Source organism: Megascapheus bottae, chromosome 23 (genome assembly GCF_031878675.1).
Source record: "Megascapheus bottae isolate mThoBot1 chromosome 23, mThoBot2.hap1, whole genome shotgun sequence".
NCBI lineage: Eukaryota > Metazoa > Chordata > Mammalia > Rodentia > Geomyidae > Megascapheus > Megascapheus bottae.
The window spans coordinates 9,874,051-9,896,382 of record NC_143531.1 but is presented as its reverse complement, the minus strand read 5'-3'; the positions used below and the strand labels follow the sequence as shown (position 1 = coordinate 9,896,382).

Sequence of the window (22,332 nt, the reverse complement as noted above, 5' to 3'; positions counted from 1 at the left end):
TTAAAAATAAGAATGTTTCCAAAGACAAAAATATAGAAACAAGAAAATCATCTGTGTGTGTGTGTGTGTGTGTGTGTGTGTGTGTGTGTGTGTGTGTGTGTGTGTCAGTGTGTCAGTATCAGTTGTGGGACTTGAACTCTGGGCCTGGGCACTGTCTCTGAACTCTTCAGCTCAAGGCTACCAGCTTACCCCCTGAGCTACAGCACCACTTCTGGTTTTCTAGTGGTTAATTGGAGATAAGAGTCTCAAGGTCTTTAGTGTCTAGGCTGGCTTTGAACCTCAATCCTCAGATCTCAGCCTCCTGAGTATCTAGGATTACAGGCATGAACCACCATGCCTGGCTAGAAGATAATCTTTTTCACAATACAGAAAGTAGATGTTTATGCCTTGCACTGTGTAGTATCACTGAAGGTAGTGTAAAATGGGAGATAGGGAATAACTTTTGACACACTGATGGATATCAAGAGTAACTTCCAGATTTTTTTATATGCAACCAGGTAGAATTAAGGGATATTATTATGTGAAAACAAGGGGAGTACAGGTAAGAATCAAGTTAACCACATTATCAAATGCCTAGTAGATATCCAGATGGACATGTCAGGTTGATCAGCAGTTAACAGTCCCTTGGGGAGAGGTAACTTGCCAGTTTATTTTTCTAGGGGAAGTGGATTTGATTGATTTATCCTTCCAATTATGTACACAAAGGTTATGTTATATTGTTCCAATTTAGCATATGCCCTGGGAAAGTAAGCATGCAAGAATTATTTTGTATAAGCAAACATGTTTCAGATCCTGGGTTCCAAATTGCATTTCATTCAACCATGAACTGAAAATATTTGTGGAAGTTGGAAATGAGGCACAAGTAGTCTACATTTCGTCCAACAAGTGAAAGGTCCACAGTTCAATTCAAAAGGAAAGCCAAAGAAAGAGCCAGAGAAAGAAATATACAGACTTTTAAAAATTGTTCTCCACATAATCCAGCATACTAACCATGTGCATAAATTTGCATTGTATTAGATTATAAACACTCTAGGAGAGGAAGATGTGCTACTCCCTCACGGAAGTGGAGGGATACTCATCAATCAGGATGTTAGGAAAAGTAAAATTATCTTAATTGAAATTGGAAATCAGCATTGGACTCTAGACATGCACATGCAGTTGGATCAGAGGAGGATATTACTAGGAGAGGAATACCAAGGCATAATGCCTATGTGCATCTGATTATAGAAAATATTTATTGAAATGAACTCCTTACGAATGGAAATAAGAGATTTCTCTGTTTGTTCAAAACAAAACAAAAAGACCATGCTTCTATTTTTACCTGTTAGAAAATTCTGGAAGCAATGCAGTACACTAGCACTGAGCAACCTTATAGCCCAGATTCTGGTTTCTAGATACCATCTTCATTTGTAAGAAACAAGATTCCTGCAGGAAAGCTAGCAGAGGCTAGGGTTATTGAAAGATTGGTGGGAGCTGGGGATGTAAACAGAGTTACTGGAGTTTTATTGTGAGATTTAGTTTTGCTAATGTGAGTTTGTGTTCAGTATTTCAAATATGTCTAAATTGACTGCTATAGTGAGGCATTCTAATACTCAGCTTTAAATTTCTTCACCTTGGTTTGGCATTATATTGCAATGCTGTTATCTGTTATAAGAAATTTTATCCAGGTTTGTTAAGTTCTTTTCTGTTTCTTTGGGTTTCTCTTTTCAGCAGTATCCAGGTGTGAACCAGCTCTCTTCCAGTCTGGGAGGACTGAGTCTTCAAAGTTCTCCTCAGCCAGAAAGCCTGAGGCCTGTCAACCTCACTCAGGAGAAGGATATTCTACCCACCACTCCCGTCTGGGCTCCTATACCTAACCTAAATGTAGAACTCAAAAAGTTAAACTGTAGCCCTGAGTAAGTATTCATTGATTGCATGATCTTTCTCAAGTAATAGTCTTTGGTGAAAGTATCATGTAACTTTCACATCTAGAAGTAGTGTGGTATGAATTCCCTGACGGAAGCTTTCCTTCGTGTGGACTTTCCTGTTGCAGTTTCTGTAGAAGCTGACGACACATTCAGGTTAGGGCCCAGTCCCCTGTCACCTATACTACAGGTGTCTGTTTGATTGAAGTAGGGTTTTAGGTGCCCAGACACCACTGTCATAGTTCATTTTGTTGAATTTCTTTCCTCACTTAATACCAGATTTAATTTCTGGTATCTCCTAAATAAGAGTCTTCACATATGTTCTTCAGGCTTTTCATACAAAGGACACAGACTTACTTATGTAAACCCAAGAACTCAGGGCCTGGGCACTGTCCTTGAGCTTTCTCAGGGTTTGCACTCTACCACTTGAGCCCCAGCAGCACTTCCAGCTTTTTTGAACCTAGGGCTTCATGCATGGTAGGCATGCTAGGACACACTCCTGGTCCCTCTTTCAATTTTTTTTTTTTTTAATTTTCCTACTCAATAAAGAAATATGTTGACCATTAACCCCAACTTATTGATCCAGCCTGAGTTGAGGTTTGGATTTCATTCACTAAGAATTTTCTCACCCCCTGAAAAATTGTAGCTGGCTACTAATCTGTACCACCAGATAAATCCTGGTGTACTTTCTGTGTGCCCAGCTTTGTACTCATTTCCCACGGCTTCCCAAACTCGCTGTTTTTGGGTCTTGCCTACTCTCAGCACTTTGTCTCCTAAGAATAGGTTATTCTTCTGCACCCACATGCATTGTAGAAGCCATCATACTACTTCCAGACTTTGTTCTCACAAACTAAATTCATTTGTAGCAACATTATCTTCTTATTGCTTTAACAAAAATAGATACTCTTCTTTAGAGTTACTGTTTTACTTCTGAGGCAATAGTTTTCCAGGGAGAAAGAAATTGAAAACCTTGATATTGTCAAGTGAGTATCATTCTTTGGATTTTGGAGCCTTTCATGTTTACTATTTTCACTTTAAGATTGGCAAAACCTGTAGTAATAATTGAATAAATATTTGCTGACGGTCTTCTGTGTTAAGCACAAGCCTCTGCTCCTATGTTTGCAGTAGAGTTAAAAATCCATTAAAGCTCCTGATCTCTATGGAGTCATAGAACTCATTGTTAGAAGACAGGCATACTATGCACCATCAAAGTAGTAAGTGTATCATACGATTTCAGAATATTACAGAGGCCAAAGTGAGGAAGGTAGGTAACTATTCTTAGTTAAGGGATCTGTGCAGGTTTTTCTCCAGGAGTTAGTGGATGAGCGGAAGTCTGAATGCAGTAAGAGCAGCCACAGGGTACCCGGAAAAAAAGTGATTTAAGTTGTCTAGACACCAGAGGAATAGCAGCGTATAGTAAATATATAGCCATACACAATGTTAACCACACTGCTTAAAATAACCCTTTCTGGCTTCTAAGCATTACTTCTATTTCTTTGGCTGCTCCTTTATTGATCCTGTTGACCTTAACTTGCACCTCCATTGGTGATAGCCCTCAGTGTGTGCTCCAGCAATGCTAGGGTGACACAGGACAAAATGACTGTGATCTTGGGGCTAGGAGTTTGGCCTAGTGGTTAAAGTGCTTGCCTAGCATGCATGAAGGCCCGGGTTCGATTCCTTGGTACCACATACATCGAAAAAAGCCGGAAGTGGTGCTGAGGCTCAAGTGGTAGAGCTCTAACCTTGAGGAAGTCCAAGGACAGTGCTCAGGCCCTGAGCTCAAGCCCAGGACTGGCAAAAAGAAAGAAAAAAAAAAATGACTGTGATCTCAAGGGAAAAGGCAGACAAGGTTCTTCACAAATTAAAGCAAGTCAGATCAACAGATAGCGACAGATAGCACAGAAGTGTAAGCATAATTGAGAGCTCAAAGAGAAGTCCTTCTTTATGGCATGGAGAGGGAGTCTTGAGTACAGAATGGATGCCGGGGAAGGGATGGACAGTAGGAGCAGCCGTGTTAAAGTTCTGGTATGCCTTCTACCTCACGCATGGCACCCCATGCCCACGTCCCACAGCCTAGTCATAGGAATGTCCATTTTCCCCTGAATGTGTTGTGCTTTTCTCCCAGGAAAATATACAGTCCTTGATTTAGGTCTTTTGACAACTGTGTATATGTATGCCTGGTGAAATAGCCAGAATCTTCCTCTGTATCATTATAATAACATGTGCAAATGTTTTTTACCTGTGCCCTTACATGGTGTTATGTTATCCAACCTACTTCAGTGTATTTTGTCTGACAGCTAATGTACTTCATTTTTATATTTATTGCAGCTCATTTCGGTGTACTTTGACAAATATTCCACAGACACAGGCTTTATTGAATAAAGCTAAGCTTCCTTTAGGATTGCTGTTACATCCCTTTAGAGATCTAACGGTAAGTAATATTTTTAAATACCTTGGGTTCTGACATGTGGCTGTATAAAAGATAACTATATTTGATAGTTTTTATAATTGTCATCTTTATTTTTTGTGATGCTGGGGATGTTAAATTATTGTCAGGGTAATTAATATATGCAGTTAGCTTCTAGGGATATTTAATAGGATTGAAAGTCCTTAATAATCTGAACCTCATTTTTGGAGATTTCAAGCTCGATAGCAGATGCACAGTGCGTAAGCTTTAGTAGTCTTCTATTAGAGCCGTGATGCCTGACTTGGAAGGAAAATTGTTCCAAATGAAACAAAAAACCTTGGCTGGGAGTTTGGCCTAGTGGCAGAGTGCTTGCCTAGCATGCACAAAGACCTAGGTTCGGTTCCTTAGTACCACATACACAGAAAAAAGCTAGAAATGGTGCTGTGGCTCAAGTGGTAATAGTGCTAGCCTTGAGAAATCCCAAGGACAATGCTCAGGCCAAGACTGGCAAAAAAAAAAAAACCTTCATAAGTCTAGGGAAAGTATTTACAATTTGGGACTGTTCAATAGAAACAATGTTTCTATACTTTATTTGGTTTAATACCTAGTTAGGTACATTCTTATGCATCCTAAGTTTTTGGTTTTGGTTTTGGTTTTTGGTTTTTTTGCCAGTCCTGGGGCTTGAACTCGCGTGAGCCTGGGTGCTGTCCCTGAGCTTCCTTTGCTCAAGGCTAGGGCTCTAGCACTTGAGCCACAGCTCCACTTCCAGCTTTTTCTGAGTATGTGATACAGAGGACTGAAACCCAGAGCTTCATGCATGCTAGGCAAGCACTCCACCACTAGGCCAAACTCCCATCTTACATCAAGTTTTTAAAAGCTTACAAAACTATTTTGTCAGAAACATTTTATTTACAAGTTACTTCTGTTACCTTTTCTTTTTTTTTTTTTTTAACTAATGTGGTTTTTTTTCTTCATCCAGTTGCCATAGCTTTCTTTTGTTCTGTCACCAAAGAGTATTTATTGCCCAGCTTCCATACTGGATGCTGGAATCAAAGACCATTGCACTTCCTCCTGGAGTTTATTCCGTACAGGATGTGTAGAGAGGATCACAGGGAATAGAAAGTAGCACTGTAGTGTGAGATAGATGTACCCTAAATTTATGCTTTCAATCAGTACCATTTAGCCATCTCCATACTATTACAACTTTACCCTTAAGACAATTTTCTCTATCTACTGGTGAGTGTTCTCTAAATGCAGTTTCTACACACAATGTCTTCAGACAGTATATATTCCATATATAGTGGTTGTGTTTTAAAATGAAAGTAAGAAAATATTTATTATTAATAAAAGCCAGGGTAAAGTATGCTAAAATGAGAACAGGTTAACTCAGATATGTGGAATAAATAATAATGATCTATCTTCATCTTCTTTTCCATACTTTCAAATTTTCTACCTTGAATATAAAGCTCCATTCCCATACTAAGCATGGAGATGTGCTTTTTTTTTTTTTTTTTTTTTTTTTTTTAAGGCACGCTGTGTTTGGCTGCCTCAGGCCTCAACTCCACCAGGTGTGCTGTCACTGCACAGGCAGTGCCTGACAGTGTGGTAACATGCACCTTTGCCTTTTGTAGTGCAAAAGACAAAGGCAGTGTTGCATAGTGCTGCTTCTCTCCTATGGTGTTACTTAAGTCTCACTTGATGAGCTGAATCTTACATCATTTTCTTGGCCAACCAAGCTTTCTTGTCAGCTAATGACATTGATTTCGTCTGGTGTGACTTCATTGTTGTGTTGTTATAGTTACAAGAGTGCAAGAAAACCACAGCTGTGTGTGTGGTTCAACATTGCACTGGGTTTAATTAGTACAGTTCAACATGAAACTACACAAAAGTCCATCTGTGGTTTATGTACTCTATTTGTGGAGCAGAGCAGTTAGTGTTCTGTTTTCCACCAGGGTTCTTTTTGTTGCTACAATATCTTTATTTTCTTTCTCAGCAATTACCAGTGATAACATCAAATACCATTGTGAGATGCCGATCTTGCCGAACATACATCAACCCATTTGTGTCCTTCATTGATCAGCGTAGATGGAAATGCAACTTGTGCTATAGAGTAAATGATGGTGAGCTCTGTAGTGTGCTTTAGTATTATTTATATCACTTTCTTCCATCCCTGTTGCAGTAAAAACAATTTTTCATGCTATTTTTAATGAAGAGATTGTAGACCAAGGTACTTTAATTTTGGCTGGCCACAAAAGTAAAGAGAAAGACAAGACAAAGTTATAAAAGGAATACTCAAGGTGAACTCTTACGCCTGATACTTTAGATTGTCCTCCATTTTTGTATGTTTGTGTAGTTGGTTCTTTCAACTCAGGAAGATCTTTATTTAGAGTGGGAGGGAAGTTAAGGGCACATGTAAATCTGTTCATTTCCTTTATACATTGTGTGTGTGTATGTCTGTGTGTGTTTGTATATGTCTGTATTCGTGCACATATGTGCGCTAATACTGGGATTGGAACTCAGGGTTTTGTGCTTGATGTTAGCTCTAGAATCTTATGGACTTTTCTGCCTGGGCTGGCTTTGAAACAAGATCCTGAGAATTCTGTCTCCTGAGTAGCTAGGATTACAGGTGTGAGGTACCAGTGCCCAGCCTCTTTACTTATTCTCTCATCTCCTTATTATATAATTGCTTTCTTATTTCTCTGTCTCTGATATTTCCTCCTGTATCATGTGATGTAATAAATAGGACAGAAGGCTACCTGTGATCTGGTTTCCTCACATGATTTCGAAAACACGTTTATTATCTTTCTCCTTTTTTCAAAGGGATTTGTTTTCATCATTCAGTGTTTGCAAAAATTGTTGATAGTCCTTATAAATAGTGCTGCTAAGTATTGAACCTGAGCCATGTTCTTCCCTCTTATCCAGTTCCTGAAGAATTCATGTATAACCCCCTTACTCGATCGTATGGAGAGCCTCATAAACGACCAGAAGTTCAGAATTCTACCGTGGAGTTCATCGCCTCTTCAGATTACATGGTAAACCACTCATTGTTAAACGTTTATTCATGGCTAAATAACTCAATTATAATTTTCTGTGAAGGGAATTCTTGTCCACATTTCAGTTGCCCACACTATTAATTTTTTAAAGAATTTATTAACATTGATTTTTTACATCATATTTCAAATGACTTGTTTAACAAACAAGTATTCAAGAAGGGAATCTCTATATACAATCACTGGCACTTAGATTTTAGAACATAGTCAAAATTAGGCTGAGGGTTTGTATGTCATAGATACATAATAATCTATGTAATAAAACATTATGTCTTTAGAGTCATAACCACACTATTAATTTTTAAGAATTTATTAATAGTGAGAGTTTGCATTTAGTCAATTGAAGACAGTTTCTAAATGTCACTTTATATCCCAGAATGTTTTAGATCACTAAGAAATGTTTGCAGTGTTTTATGGTGAGCACTAGTGTTTATAATTCGTTGCTATTTGGATTTGATTACTTGCCTTGAGCAGATATACATACTCTTTCATCATTTAAACTTAAGACACTTGGAACAGAAAATATTTATTTTTGCCAAAAACTGCTGTTTTAGGAGTCTTAAAGATATCATTGGTTCTCTAGCACTTTCACACATTTTTTTCCCTCCCTTGTATCGGTGAAAATTCTCTCTGCTCTAAATTATATAGACTCTAAATCTCAGTTCTTTTTTTCCACTTAGTAACAATGAATTTATGCAGCCAGGGCATCATGTAATCCCAGCCCTTGGGTTCACGGACAGGAAGGTCCTAAGTACAAGGGCCACCATGGGCTACAAAAACAAGCCAGCAGTGCTGATGGCTGATTCCAGTGATCCCATTTTCTTAGGAGGCTAAGATTGGAGGACTGCAGTCCAAAGCAGAAAAGTCTAAGAGATCCCTTCTCCAGAAATAACGAACAAAAAGCCAGGCTGGAGGTAGAGCATGAGCCAGGCAAGAATGCCTTTTAACACGTTCAAGGCTCAGAGTTCAAACCGCAGTACTAGCAGGAAAAAAATAATTTGGCCTATGTCCTGCTTATATTCTGTTCTGTTTGGGAGTTTGAACTCAGGAGTTTGTACTTGTTAGATGGGTACCCTAGCCTTTTAACTGTTTTTCAGATAGAGTCTTGCAGTTTTATCGACAACCAGTCTCAAACTCTAGTTCTCCTGCTTATTCTTCTGTGTAGCTGGGATTACAGATGTAGACCACCATGTCTAGTTTATTGATTAAGTAAAGATCAGGTCTCGCTTTTTCCCCAGGCTGGCCTCAAGCTGTTATTTTCACAGACTGTGCATTTCAAGTAGCTGAGATTATAGGCATGAACCACCACTCCTGGCATTTTTGTCCTCCCCCCTCCCTTCCCCTTTCCTTCTCCCCCACCTTTTTTTTTTCCTGCCAGTCCTGGGGCTTGGACTCAGGGCCTGGTCTCTGTCTCTGAGTTCTTTTGTTCAAGGCTAGCACTCTTCCACTTAAATCACGGCACCACTTCCAGCTTCTTCTGTTTATATGGTGCTGAGGAATTGAACTCAAGGCCTCATGCATCCTACCAAGTAGTCTGCCACTAAGCCACATTCCCAACCCCTATAATATTTTCTAACAGTGGGAGATCCTTTTCTATATCTGCATTCTTAATCTGTGATGGCTATAGCAATTTATAGTGCTGCTAGTAGAGAAAGCTGCATAAGAATAACTGATGGGCTCTCCCATTTTCCGAAATGTTTGTGATTTCTTATTTAATATTGTGTAATTTATTGTATGAAGAGGAAAAGACTTGGTATGTACTCATACTATGTATGTACACTCTATGATTCTATTTTAAAGGAAAACATGTCACATTTGTTCTTTTTACATCACAAATTGAACCTTCTAAATAAATTGCATTTTTTTTCCTTTCAGCTTCGCCCTCCTCAGCCCTAAAGGAAAACATGTCACATTTGTTCTTTTTACATCACAAATTGAACCTTCTAAATAAATTGCATTTTTTTTCCTTTCAGCTTCGCCCTCCTCAGCCCGCAGTTTACCTGTTTGTCTTAGATGTGTCTCACAATGCAGTGGAAGCTGGCTACTTGAAAATTTTGTGCCAGTCACTGTTAGAAAACTTAGACAAGTAAGACTATATTTTTGTTGACATTATGTGTATGTATATAAAGAGACATGAAGTGTTTATTTGTAATTTATGGGTTTGAGTTTTGTTAAGTTTAGTCATATGTATTTATAAACTTTCTGCCATAGAATAAGGATTCTGCTACTTGAGTTGTGGGGCTTGAATTCAGGTTCGGAGCACTGTCCCTGAGCTCTTTTGCTCAGGGTTAGTGCTCTATCACTTGGAGCTACAGTACCACTTCCAGTTTTCTAGAAATAGGAATCTCATGGAAGCTGGGCATGGTGGCTCACACCTGTAATCCTAGCTACCTAGGAGGCTGAGATCTGAGGATTGAGGGCCAGCCTGGGCACGAAAGTCCATGAGACTCTTATCTCCAATTAACCCCTAGAAAAAGGGAAGTGGCTCTGTGGATCAAGGGATGGGGGTAACCTTGACCTGAACAGCTCAAAGTCAACGCCCAGGCCCAGAGTTCAAGTCCCGTGACCAACAACAACAACAACAAAAATCTCATGGATTTTCCTGCCTGGGCTGGCTTTGAAACTGCAATCCTCATATCTCAGCCTCCTGAGTAGCTAGGATTATAAGCATGAGCCACCAGCACCCAGCTTAATTTGAAATTTCCTCAAAAGACTAAACATAGAGCTCCCCTATGACCCAGCAATTCCACTACTAGGCATTTACCCAATTGTCCAGAAACAAGGACATACTAAATCCACTTGTACAATGATGTTCATTGCGGCACTATTTACCATAGCAAAGATATGGAACCAACCTAGATGTCCCTCAGTTGATGAGTGGATCAACAAGATGTGGTATTTGTACACAATGGAATTCTATGCTGCTGTCAGAAAGAATGACATTGCCCCATTTGTTAGGAAATGGAAAGGCTTAGAAAAGATCATATTAAGTGAAGTAAGCCAGACTCAAAGGAACTTAGGCTCAATGGTTTCCCTCATTTGTCATAATCAGTAGAAATCTTGGGCTCTCCTAGCAGAGATTTGCAATAGAGCAAAACCTTGATACAAAAGGCCATATAGTAGGACGCTAAATGAAAGGATCTCTAGGATATAGAAACATAAGCCATATAATGAATGATTGTTCTTCTTAAGGTATTATGTTATCTCTCATCTCTTTTGTTGTCCCTTGGTTATCTCATATTGTTACAATATCTCACTTTGTTACCTGATATATCTGATATATTTGTATTTGGTTATTTGAAATTGGATAGGGAACGGGAGAAAACAAGATGACGGGTGGGGGTGGGGGGGAGGAAAATGGGGACCAAGACATATGAAAGGGTATCAATGTATGAGAATTAATGCACCATCTATCTGGCAAATATCATGTAACCCTTCTATTAATTACAATAAAAAATATATGGAAAAAAATTGAGTAAAAAAAATGTAGGTAGTTCCAAACTTCCCCTCTGACTTAGATCATGTAAACCAGGAAGGAGCCTAGTATATAAATAATCTGGATGAGATCTTTATCAAGCATAGCTAGAACTGAAGGATATTGTGTCGAGTAACCTAAGCCAGGCACTGAAAGCTGGATATCTCATGGTTGAGGACAGGGCAGGGTCACGGGATCAAGGAGTCAGAATTTTATCCAGACAAGAGGATCCACTCAAGAAATGTGTTATACAAGGTGATGACTATAATTAGTATTTTGTACTCTTGAAAAATGCTAAGGAGATTTGAAATGTGCTCAAAACATGTGTGTTAACCAAATTTAATCTGTTATGATGTATAAATTATGCAAGGAATTTATGCCTGCTTTTAATTGTGCCAGTGAGCTGTGCTCTGCATTTTGGTGCATCAGACGTGAGCTGTGTTGTGGAAATGATAGCAGACTAGTTAAAAATGTGGTATAATTTTGGAAGTATAGATTCTAAACATGGAAACACTTCCATCTGAGAATGAAATAGTTCATCCTTCTTGTTTATGTTGCATATTAATTTAGGTAAGAGATAAGTCTCTTCTGAAATTTAAAGTATATTGGTTTGACATAGCTTTCTATCTCATTCTTTTCTGAAATAAAATGTCACTTTAAATTCTAAATTGCCATTTTTATCTTCAGGCTTCCAGGAGATTCCCGAACAAGAATAGGCTTCGTCACCTTTGACAGCACCATTCATTTCTACAACCTGCAGGAGGGTCTGTCTCAGCCACTGATGCTGATTGTGTCTGATATAGACGGTGAGCAGGCTGCAAAGTAAACCCAGACTCCGGGACGTGGGCGGCTTCGTTTGAGAGCACATTTGTCATACATTATACCCATATATGCAGCCCACACGTGTATAGATAATATGTACCCATAGTATGTCCTTAGCACAATGATAGGATATGTATTATATGTGACGTCTTGATTAACAAAATAAGGTTTTCTGATTTATGATATTCTTTTGACTTGGTTGGTTGATTGTTTTCCCTATAGATGTTTTTCTACCTACACCGGATAGTCTACTTGTGAATCTATACGAAAGCAAAGAGGTGAGATTGATTTTTTTCCTCAGAATATTAAAATGTGTCTGTCAGTTCAGCTGATGACTAGTGTTAACCTATGTTTGCCTGATGCACTAATATCAGGCAGTAGACAGTGTGCATAGAATGTCTGTGGACTCTTCAGTTTACAGTCCCCAGAGATGCAGTGACACATACTATATTCTGGAATGTTTTAAGGAATATTGTCTTATCTTTTCAGTAATTCAACTTTTAATCTTTGTTTTCCCAGCTTATAAAAGACTTATTGAACGCATTACCAAATATGTTCACCAATACACGAGAAACACACAGTGCCCTTGGTCCTGCCCTTCAGGCTGCCTTTAAATTAATGTCTCCAACAGGGGGCCGTGTGTCTGTATTTCAGACACAGTTACCTTCCTTGGGTGCAGGACTTCTGCAGTCCAGAGAAGATCCTAATCAAAGGTCAAGTACAAAGGTATTCTATGTTTAGTTTCTCTGTCATGTCTACAAACTGTGAGGATTTGTTCATTGTCCTTTTTAACTTTGCTGATAATCATAGTAATAGTAAATAACTAGGAAGAGATTAATTCAGATTTTTTTTAATCTTATTTTGTTTTTGTATGCAAAAGCTGTAAAAATTTAGAGGTCACTTAAATCTAATCCTTTCATTTTAAAAAACAAGGAAACAGCCAGTGGCTCACGCTTGTAATCCTAACTACTCAGGAGGCTAAGATCTGAATGTTATCGTCTGAACCCAGCCAGGGCAGGAAAGTCATGGACTTTCCTTACCTCTAGTTAACCAATCAAAAGCTGGAAGTGGAAGTTGTGGCTCAAGTGGTAGAGCACTATCCTTGGGCACAGAAATCTCAAGTCCCAGGACTGTCACGCATACAAACTGATAAAAACAAAATTGAGGAAATGCATTCAAGTGTTCTTCTAAAGGATAATTGATATTCTCATCTCAGTGTTTTATTTTTGATCATGCATATTAGTAAACCTGAGCTATGCCCATGTAAGTGCTCATACTAATAATGAACTTTTTAATTATAAATGTAATACCACTCATCAGAGTGAAAAAATGCCATTAATAATCTCACTATCAAGATATTAGCATTTGGGTATAAAAATACAGTTTAGCATAATTAGGCATTATTTCTACTATAATACTGCCTTCTTCATTGGGAGCTCTGAGATTCCTAAAATACTAAAAAGTGGGCATGTATTTACTCAAGTAAATACAAAAATGTGCAATTTAACCTAGCTCTTCAATAGCCCGGAATCTGTACTTAAATCTTGTTAATCTTTATACTTCTGTTACATAACATGGAATAACATTTACTTCTAGAGTTAAGAGTCCTTAGGTTTCTGTTCAGAATTTACCATTCAATAACTGAAATCTTACACAAGTAACTTAATGAGTTTTTCCTCCATTTCTCATATGTAAAAAATAGCCGATAGTTGGGATGGCTTTCAATAATAGAGTACCCATCTTGCATGTGCACAGTCCCCTTGCAGTTCCTAGGGTTAGTTACTTAAAATCATATGGAAAGGCTAGTTACAGTATCTCCTGTCTGTTTTCCTGTTTACCTAGAAGGCAAAGATCAGAAGGATCATGGTTAGGTCCAAGGCCATCACAAGCAAGAAATTAGCAAAACCCCCAATTTCAACACAAAAGCTGAGTATAATGATTCATCCTGGCTTTGAGGGAACCATAGGAGGATTTCAATCCTAAGTGAAATAAGAAATCTTATCTGAGAAGAAAACATAAAGCAAAAAGGGCTAGAAACATGGCACTGAATTTAAGCCTCAGTACCACAAAAAAATACATGTATATATGTATGTATGTGTTATTTTTATGTATATTGTTATGTTTATATATATATATATTCTATGGGATATATATGAGAATTAAATTATGTCAAGCATCTGAATCAGTGCTGGCAGAAAAGTGTTTTTTTATAACTATTAGCTGTTGTTGTGATACAGAGCAGAGGGCATCCTTTCCGATACAAGAGAGACATAAAAACGTGTATGTGATTTAAAAGTTCCTTACTCTGATCTGTTGACTTAGGTAGTACAGCACCTTGGCCCTGCAACTGATTTTTATAAGAAACTTGCTTTAGATTGCTCAGGACAGCAGACTGCCGTGGATTTATTCCTCTTGAGTTCCCAGTATTCTGATCTTGCTTCTCTAGGTAAGATGTCATTGCATTTACCTGCTTATGTGTATACATTTTTAACATATGATTAAATATGAACTTGTCCTTTACTCTTCTCAATTCAGGGAGAGAAAAACATGCAAATTAAATGCTTAAGGTCTTTGAGGGTTATCTGTAAACTTTAAAGCCCTAGACAAATATATGCTCTACAGTAAACCTGTTTGCTATATTTTATGCAAATTTTTGATGTCCCAGACTTAACATGTTATTTGTCTTGGATCTTTTCATTATAAATCAGACTTCTGTAGCTAATCCTTGTGTTTCTTTCTGAAGCTTGCATGTCCAAGTACTCTGCAGGATGTATCTATTACTATCCATCTTTCCACTATACTCACAACCCTTCACAAGCAGAAAAATTACAAAAAGACCTAAAACGATATCTCACAAGAAAAATTGGATTTGAAGCTGTCATGAGGATAAGATGTACTAAAGGTATGAACTTGTAAATGTGTGTGCTGTCTCCTGTGGTCTACCTATGCTACTGACTGTTCTTCATAACATGATTTGGTTTGATCAGTTAGCAATGTCCAAAATATACACCCTTTGATTCAAAATCAGAGGTACTGAAAGTAATTTTAGACTGCTGTTATTCATCTTTTAGGTCTTTCAATGCATACTTTTCATGGAAACTTCTTTGTGCGTTCCACTGACTTGTTATCCCTTGCCAACATCAATCCTGATGCTGGGTTTGCAGTGCAGTTATCAATCGAGGAAGGTTTGACCGATACTTCCTTAGTGTGCTTTCAGACAGCACTGTTATACACGTCGAGCAAAGGTAAGGCTATCAGAAGTAAAGTGAGACCTGCCAGGAGCCTCCTCCACATTCCACTTAGTGGAGTGAGGAGAACGAATGGATGTAGTGGGAACTTAGCAATTTCAGCACGTAACCGAAAGTACATGCTGATAAGTTGTTTTTAACACTAACTTTTAAATCTAAATAATACACACTCTGTGTGTGTGTGTATGTGTGTGCACGTGCTTGTGCGTATGAGCGTGTGTGTGCATTCCTAGGATAATACATTTCTGACAAGCTAAATCCCTTCTTTGAAATATTTTTTTGCATTATAAACTAAAGCATTCAGCCCGGTGTGATGGCCCACGTCTTGGTCTTGACCCTACCTACTCTGGAGGCTGAGATCTGAGGATCGAAGCTCAAAGCTAGCCCAGGCATTGAAGAACTAAAGAACATGAGATTCTTACCTCCAATTATTCCCTAGAAAATGGAAAGTGGAGCTGTGGCTCAGGGATAGGGTGATAGCCTGGAACTGAAGAGCTCAGGGACAATGCCCCATGACCCACAAAAAATTAATTAATTAAAATAAATGAAGGCATTCAGCTGGGAGTTGCTGAGTGGTAGTGTGCTTGCCTAGCATGCATGAAAACTGGGGTTCGATTCCTCTGTACCATATCCATAGAAAAAGCTGGAAGTGGCATTGTGGTTCAAGTGGTAGAGCACTAGCCTTGAGAAAGCCCAAGAACAGTGCTCAGACCCTTAGTTCAAGCCCTAGGACTGGCAAAAAAAAAAAAAATGAAGTCATTCATTTGTGTTACTTGACAGCCTACATTTTCTGATACTTTACTCTGTTGGGTAACAGGAATGAGTAACATTAAAATAAAAACTAAACTGTAAGTTTCAGCTACCCATGTTCTATATATCCACTAGTTTATGGAGTAGGAGGGTATTTAATTTTCTTGGACACGCATTTTTTAGGCTGGCAAGGTAGCTCAGTGAGCATGCTCACCCAGCCTTCACAAGGTCCTGGGTTCAGTCTCTATTACCAAAAACAAAGAAACAAGAACAGGCTAACCTTGTTAAAATTTGCGGTTACATTTCAAAATCCTGTTGATGCTGATTTAACCTGGCAAAAATGGTGATTTAAATGACTTTCTTGCATCACTATGCACATTTGTTTAGGTGAGCGGAGGATCAGAGTACACACACTGTGTTTGCCAGTGGTGAGTTCCTTAGCAGATGTGTATGCCGGAGTGGATGTTCAAGCCGCCATCTGCCTTCTGGCCAACATGGGTGAGTGAAAGGAACCAGTGGGCCACCCAAGCTCAGCTCTCCAGCCTAGACAGTGAAGAGAAGGTGGGATGTTTTTCTGCCCAAGGGATCCCTCATTTAAAGAGTATGTTTTCCATTTCCAATTAGTGCAACACAAAGTAGATTGTTCTTATGTTCCTTACCAATTCTTAATTTAGTAATCTGTTGGGCTTCATGGTTGCTGAAAACTTTAAAAAAAAAATCTAAATGTCTTCAAATGAATGCCTGAAGTGTCATATGGTGGACTAAACTCAGCGCTGAGCTGTTGGGGTTAAAACCAGTGTGGTTGCCTCTCATGGGTGGAGTGCTGAGGGAAAGAAGTGATATTCAGAAGGTTGTGCCTGACATTTCCACTTAATTACTTGACTCCATATACTATTTGTTTTAAACAAATCTTTATTGATAAATTTAGGCCTGTAGTGTATTGCTCTTTCCAATTAAGATCTGGAGTTCTGTAAGTAAAATTCTAGTAGCGTTCACTCAAGGACCTTCTTTGTAGGTGGGCAGTGCCAGGAGCGGGAACGAGGGCCATGTGCAGCCTTTTGTTCAATTATCTATACCCTAAGGCTCCCCACCCCCACGGGCATATTTATAGATTCATTTTTCTCACTTGCCTCTCAAGGTAGGCACTCTACCACTAGAGTCATATCATCAGCCCTTTCTCTCCTGGATATTTTGTAGGTAGATGCTTGCTTTCGTTGTTTGTGGTGGTGGTAGTAGTGATGGGCATTGAACTCAGGGCCTGTGTATTGTCCCTGAGCTCTTTTTGCTCAAGGCTAGTGCTCTACCACTTTGAACCACAGCACCATTTCTTGTTTTCTGCTGGAAAGAGTCTCTTGGGGGGGCCTACGTAGAGTGCTTCGCTAGCATGCATGAAGACCCAGGCTCGATTCCTCAGCACCACATACATAGAAAAGGCTGGAAGTGGTGCTGTGGCTCAAGTGGTAGAGGTCTAGCCTTGAGAACGCCTAAGGGCAGTTTTAGGCCCTGACTTCAAGCTCCACGATGGACAGGAAGGAAGGAAGGAAGGAAGGAAGGAAGGAAGGAAGGAAGGAAGGAAGGAAGGAAGGAAGGAAGGAAAGAAGGAGAGTCTCTTGGACTTTTCTTCCAAGGCTGGCTTTGAACTCAGCCTCCTGAATGAATAGAATTACAGGCCACTAAGCACCCAGCTAGTCTTGCTTTATGCCTATGTTGAAGTTACCTCCTTAGACTGCTTTGTGTCTCCCTGGATGACAGCTGAGTTTCCTTGGTAGCTGGGGCATGAGTGTCATGCCACCATGGTTGAGGTGGAGACTCACAAGCTTCTCTTTTGCCAGAACTGCTGTCAAACTATGATCTTCTATCTCCTCCCCCAAGCCACAGTGGCTAAAGGCTTGAATCAACATTTTACGTTGATACTTACTTGGAAATCTCTGTGTGAAAACCATGTTTAGCCACACACTGGTGGTTCATGCCATTATTCCTAGCTACACAGAAGGCTGAGAAATTCGGATTTTAGTTTGAAGCCAGGCAGGGCAGAAAAGTTATGAGACTGTTTTATCTGTCATCAGGCAAAACACTGAAGTTGTTCCTCAAGTGGTATAACACCAGCCTTGAGTGAAAAAGATAAGGGGCCAATGCCCAGGCCTTGAGTTCAAGCTGTAGTACTGTACCAGCCAAAAAAAAAAAAAAGTTCAGCTTGCCCCCGCCCCATTTTTCAATCTGATGACCTGAAATGCTTTGTAAAGAAGATTTTAGAGGATCATGAGAGATTACTTAGGTTGTGTAATTTACATCGGTTGTGCGGGGGGTGGGGGGGGAATGGTTCTTTAGAAATGTGACTTCACTTTGAGTGATGGAAGCATCTCCAGAGCTTTATCAGAAATAGATGGATAATATACATTCTTTTTATCAAGAATGGCTAGGTGTTTGGACTTACGAGATTAAAACAAACCAATGTTCAGAAGAATATAAGAACCTAGACTTGTTCTGATTTATCACATTCCATTCAGGGAAAGTAGGTAATGAATTGATACTTGAGGAGGGAACCAAGAAATGCATTTTATTGGTCTCTTACATGATTCATGTCTGTGCTCTCTGAGAGCTCACAGGGATCTCATGGTTAAGTACGTCTCTATTTGGGTTGCTTTGCAGCTGTAGATCGCTCCATCTCATCCAGTCTGTCAGATGCAAGGGACGCCTTGGTGAACGCAGTAGTGGACTCGCTGTCTGCCTATGGCTCTACTGTCTCCAACTTGCAGCACTCAGCGCTCATTGCTCCTGGCTCCCTCAAGTTGTTCCCGCTCTATGTTTTGGCCCTTCTCAAACAGGTAGCTCTCTGCACAATGTTATATTTAATGAGATTTTTTAAAGAAAATTCTCAGATAGGAAATGAAGCCAAAAGGTTGTTTATTAATACTTAGCCAGAGGAATAATGATCTTCAGCATTGTGCTTTTGAAGAATAGGGAAATATGAGTGGGAAATGAAAGTACACAAATACATATGACTCCTGTGAAACCATATATATATGTTCCTTCTCCATCATATGTGTATTGTGTTCCTGGCCCACTCTTCATACGTGCTTCTAAAAACAGAATGAGGAAGGGATCTAGTGTTTTACTATCTTCCCATTCTTTTGAACATAACAATTGATGCCAAACACATTCATCTTATTTAGTCTTTATCACAACCCAGAAAGGTAAATATTGTTCTGTTTTTCTAATGATGAAAATGTAGCTCAGAGAAACTCACTCACTTTTTTACTAAATGTCATCAGCTGAAATTGAGTCCAGGCCTGTTTCTATGATTGGTATTTGTCTGCTATGTATGTTTGACTTGGAAACCTGTATCTTTTCCTTGTAGAAAGCATTTAGAACAGGTACAAGCACTCGCCTGGATGATCGTGTATATGCCATGTGTCAGATCAAGTCTCAGCCACTTGTTCATTTAATGAAAATGATTCATCCCAACTTATACAGGATAGACAGACTGACAGATGAGGTATGCATTTGAGCGTCACTATTCACAGTTACTGCATTGTCAACATTGTCCTCCATTCTTTGCTCTTGTGTGGTTAATAGGACATTAAAGAAGGATATTTGGATCTGATTAGATGCTCAGAAACTATATCAGTCAGCAGTTACAGAATTTCATATGTGAAGTAATTTAACTAATGTACCATTTATTGCAAAGCCAAAGTGTAGAGTGATTTCCATTTGCACTTGATAGATATTTGCAGTTTCTGATATGATCAGATTGCAGTATCCAACAGATAATTTCAACATGCAAATATGTAATACTTTTTTATTTTTGTGTGAAAACAGTATTTGTTGACATTAGTAATCTAACCATCGTGGTATGTTAGTAGAGACATGTAAGAACGTACTTTGCTGTGTATTTTTTTACTTTTTAAATTTGAGTACATTTGATTGTTTTACTGCTACAGCCAAGGTGTATCATCAGTAATTTTTAATCTGTAAAACTCTCAAATGTCACATTTTAATCCTTCGTAGATGTAGTGACGGAATGTTAGCTCACATATGCCGCGTTCTTTTCCAGGGTGCGATACATGTTAATGACAGGGTAGTGCCTCAGCCGCCCCTTCAGAAGTTGTCCGCAGAGAAGCTGACGAGAGAAGGTGCTTTCCTTATGGACTGCGGCTCGGTAAGCACCTCTATCGCATTCCAGCAGGCCCCCAGGGAGAGATGAGGATTGGGGCCATACAGTGACTGGGTACACACGTGAACCTGTGTTAGGAAGTTTCTATTTGGATATCATCTTATTATCATGGATGAATACATTTTTATTATTGATTGCATATACTTGATAAAGAGAAACAAGAAGATGAATTCTCGTGTGTTTAAGTGTTCTACCTTGAGAATTAAAATTCAAGAATTTATCTAATTCAGTATTGTATATAGGCATATTTGGTTATTTGAAATCAGATAGGGAAGGGGGAAAACAAGATGAGAGGCGGAGGTAGGGGGAGGGAAATGGGGACCAAGACATGAGAAAGGGTATCAATGTATGTGAAGTAAGCACCTTCTATCTGGTGAATATAATGTAACCCTTCTATTAATTACAATAAAAATATATAAATATATAAAAGAATTTATCTAATTCAAATTACACCAGTTGTTGGAAATCTCGAGATGAAGGAATTCAGAAGTAACTGCTTGAGTGGGGCAGGCAGGTAAAGGGTGTCAGAGTGGTCAGACAGCTTCAGATTGTTCCTATGAGCAGGAAAATGGTTTGGATAGCCACAGAAGAGTTGAGAGTTGAAAATAGAGAAAGTGATTGAAATATAGCATTACCTTCCTGCAGGGAAATCAATGGAGAGGAAGGTAAAACACAATTAATAGGAAACCTTGATATTTAAGTGAAGATGTAAACCATCACCTGGATCCTTCTGTGTAGCTCCACTGTGTGCCATTTTCAGGTTTCACTCCTTCTTTTCTTTCTTCCTGTTGTATTTGAAATAATTCATTTGATCTCTTCTTTTTTTTTCATGTTTTCTACATTAGTTATATAGGAGGCACGTTTCATTGTTACTTTCTACACATGTTTACAATGTATTGCCGTCAACCTCTCCATTATTCTGCCTTCCTAAAACATTTTTAACTGCTTTTATTGTTCAGTTTTCCTACATACAGGCAGTTTAATTGTTAGAGAATTAACTAATTAATGTTAACTATTGGGGCTTTTAAATATTTTATTTTTTTAGGTGTTTTACATTTGGATTGGCAAAGGCTGTGATAATAACTTCATAGAGGAAGTACTTGGATGTCCTAATTTTGCATCAATACCACAGAAAATGGTCAGTGGACTTTAGTGTGTATGTGCGTGCGTGCGTACGTGTGTGTGTGTGTGTGTGTGTACTTTGAGCATTACCACTTGAGTGGAAGAGCTCAGGTACAGTGCCCAGGCCCAGGGTCCCCATGAAAACAGATAAAAAACAAACCCGAAGAGGCCAGGAGTTTGGCCTAGTGGTAGAGTGCTTGCTTAGCATGCACAAAGATCTGGGTTTGATTCCTCAGTACCACTTACATAGAAAAAAGCCAGAAATGGTGCTGAGGCTCAAGTGTTACTTGAGGAAAATAAACCAAGGACAGTGCTCAGGCCCTGAGTTCAAGCTCAGGACTGGCAAAAAAAAAAAAAAACATGGAGGATGCCAAAAGAAATACTTGTACATGTATAATATTAAAATGAAGACCTTTGTAAGCTAGTTATCTAAGAGATTAATATATCTCAAACCACTATAGAACATTTCTTTTTAAAGCCAAAAATAAATAATAATAATAAAAAATAAATAATAATAAGTAATATCTGTGTACTTACTTAAAAAGGATATTGAACTAGGCACAGTGGCTCATGCCTGTAATCCTAGCTACTCAGGAGGCTGAGATCTGAGGATTGCGGTTCAAAGCCAGCCCAGGCACTAAAGAAAGTGAAACTCTGATCTCCAATTAATCATTAGAAAATGGGAAATGGGGCTGTGACCTAAGGAGTACAGTGGTAGCCTTGAACTAAAGAACTCAGGGACAGCGTTCAGCCCCAGAGTTCAAGCCCCATGACCTACCAAAAAAAAAGAAAAAAAAAAAGATATTGACATGAAAAATAGAACCATAGTGTGACCTATTTTTATTTTCAAGAATATGTTTGTGCATATAGGCATAGCTATATATACTTAGAAAATCACTGGATATGGTTGCTCACACCTGTAAGCCCAACAACTTGGGAGGCAAAAAATGTATATTCACTAGGTCCTTTCTGATAAAGTAGCTGGGTGTGTTGGTGTACCTGCAATCCCAGCTACAGTGTAAATAGGAATTGAGGACAAGGGAAAAAAGTAAAACATTAGATCCAAAATAGCCAGAACAAAAAGCTGGAGGCTATTACAAGTGATAAAGCAATTTACACACCACCCTGCTCTTACATTACTTGCTTTCAATTTTTAAACGAAAGAAACATGGAATTCTCCCAGCGTTTGTCACTTGAAGTACTATGCACCCCTGTTAGTAGAGTTGGGAACTGTGGTAGCTGCCTTCATGGGACTACCACCATCAGAAGCAGCACTGAAGACATGGCATAGTGCTCGTGACGCCGTGTAGACATTGGGAAGGATTTATTACCTTGTCTTAAAAAGTATATTCAGGTAAACTAATGACGCATCTCTTGATA

The 22,332-nt window shown here is 38.9% G+C and overlaps 1 protein-coding gene across 5 annotated transcripts in view; it reads left to right on the top strand.

The window, feature by feature from the left end:
* Nucleotides 1–22,332, top strand: part of Sec24b (SEC24 homolog B, COPII component) — a 67,610-nt gene that overhangs the window by 43,170 nt on the left and 2,108 nt on the right. For 3 of the 5 annotated variants that reach the window (XM_090356698.1, XM_090356696.1, XM_090356700.1), the window contains 16 exons: nt 1,711–1,895; nt 4,233–4,335; nt 6,305–6,431; nt 7,234–7,343; nt 9,335–9,447; nt 11,524–11,642; nt 11,881–11,936; nt 12,178–12,384; nt 13,981–14,104; nt 14,402–14,560; nt 14,730–14,903; nt 16,044–16,154; nt 18,306–18,481; nt 19,015–19,152; nt 19,711–19,815; nt 20,876–20,968. In XM_090356698.1, the coding sequence (XP_090212824.1) occupies nt 1,711–1,895; nt 4,233–4,335; nt 6,305–6,431; nt 7,234–7,343; nt 9,335–9,447; nt 11,524–11,642; nt 11,881–11,936; nt 12,178–12,384; nt 13,981–14,104; nt 14,402–14,560; nt 14,730–14,903; nt 16,044–16,154; nt 18,306–18,481; nt 19,015–19,152; nt 19,711–19,815; nt 20,876–20,968 (2,100 nt within the window). The remainder of the gene's footprint in view (nt 1–1,710; nt 1,896–4,232; nt 4,336–6,304; nt 6,432–7,233; nt 7,344–9,334; nt 9,448–11,523; nt 11,643–11,880; nt 11,937–12,177; nt 12,385–13,980; nt 14,105–14,401; nt 14,561–14,729; nt 14,904–16,043; nt 16,155–18,305; nt 18,482–19,014; nt 19,153–19,710; nt 19,816–20,875; nt 20,969–22,332) is intronic. The other 2 variants (XM_090356699.1, XM_090356697.1) reach the window with 1 other exon arrangement.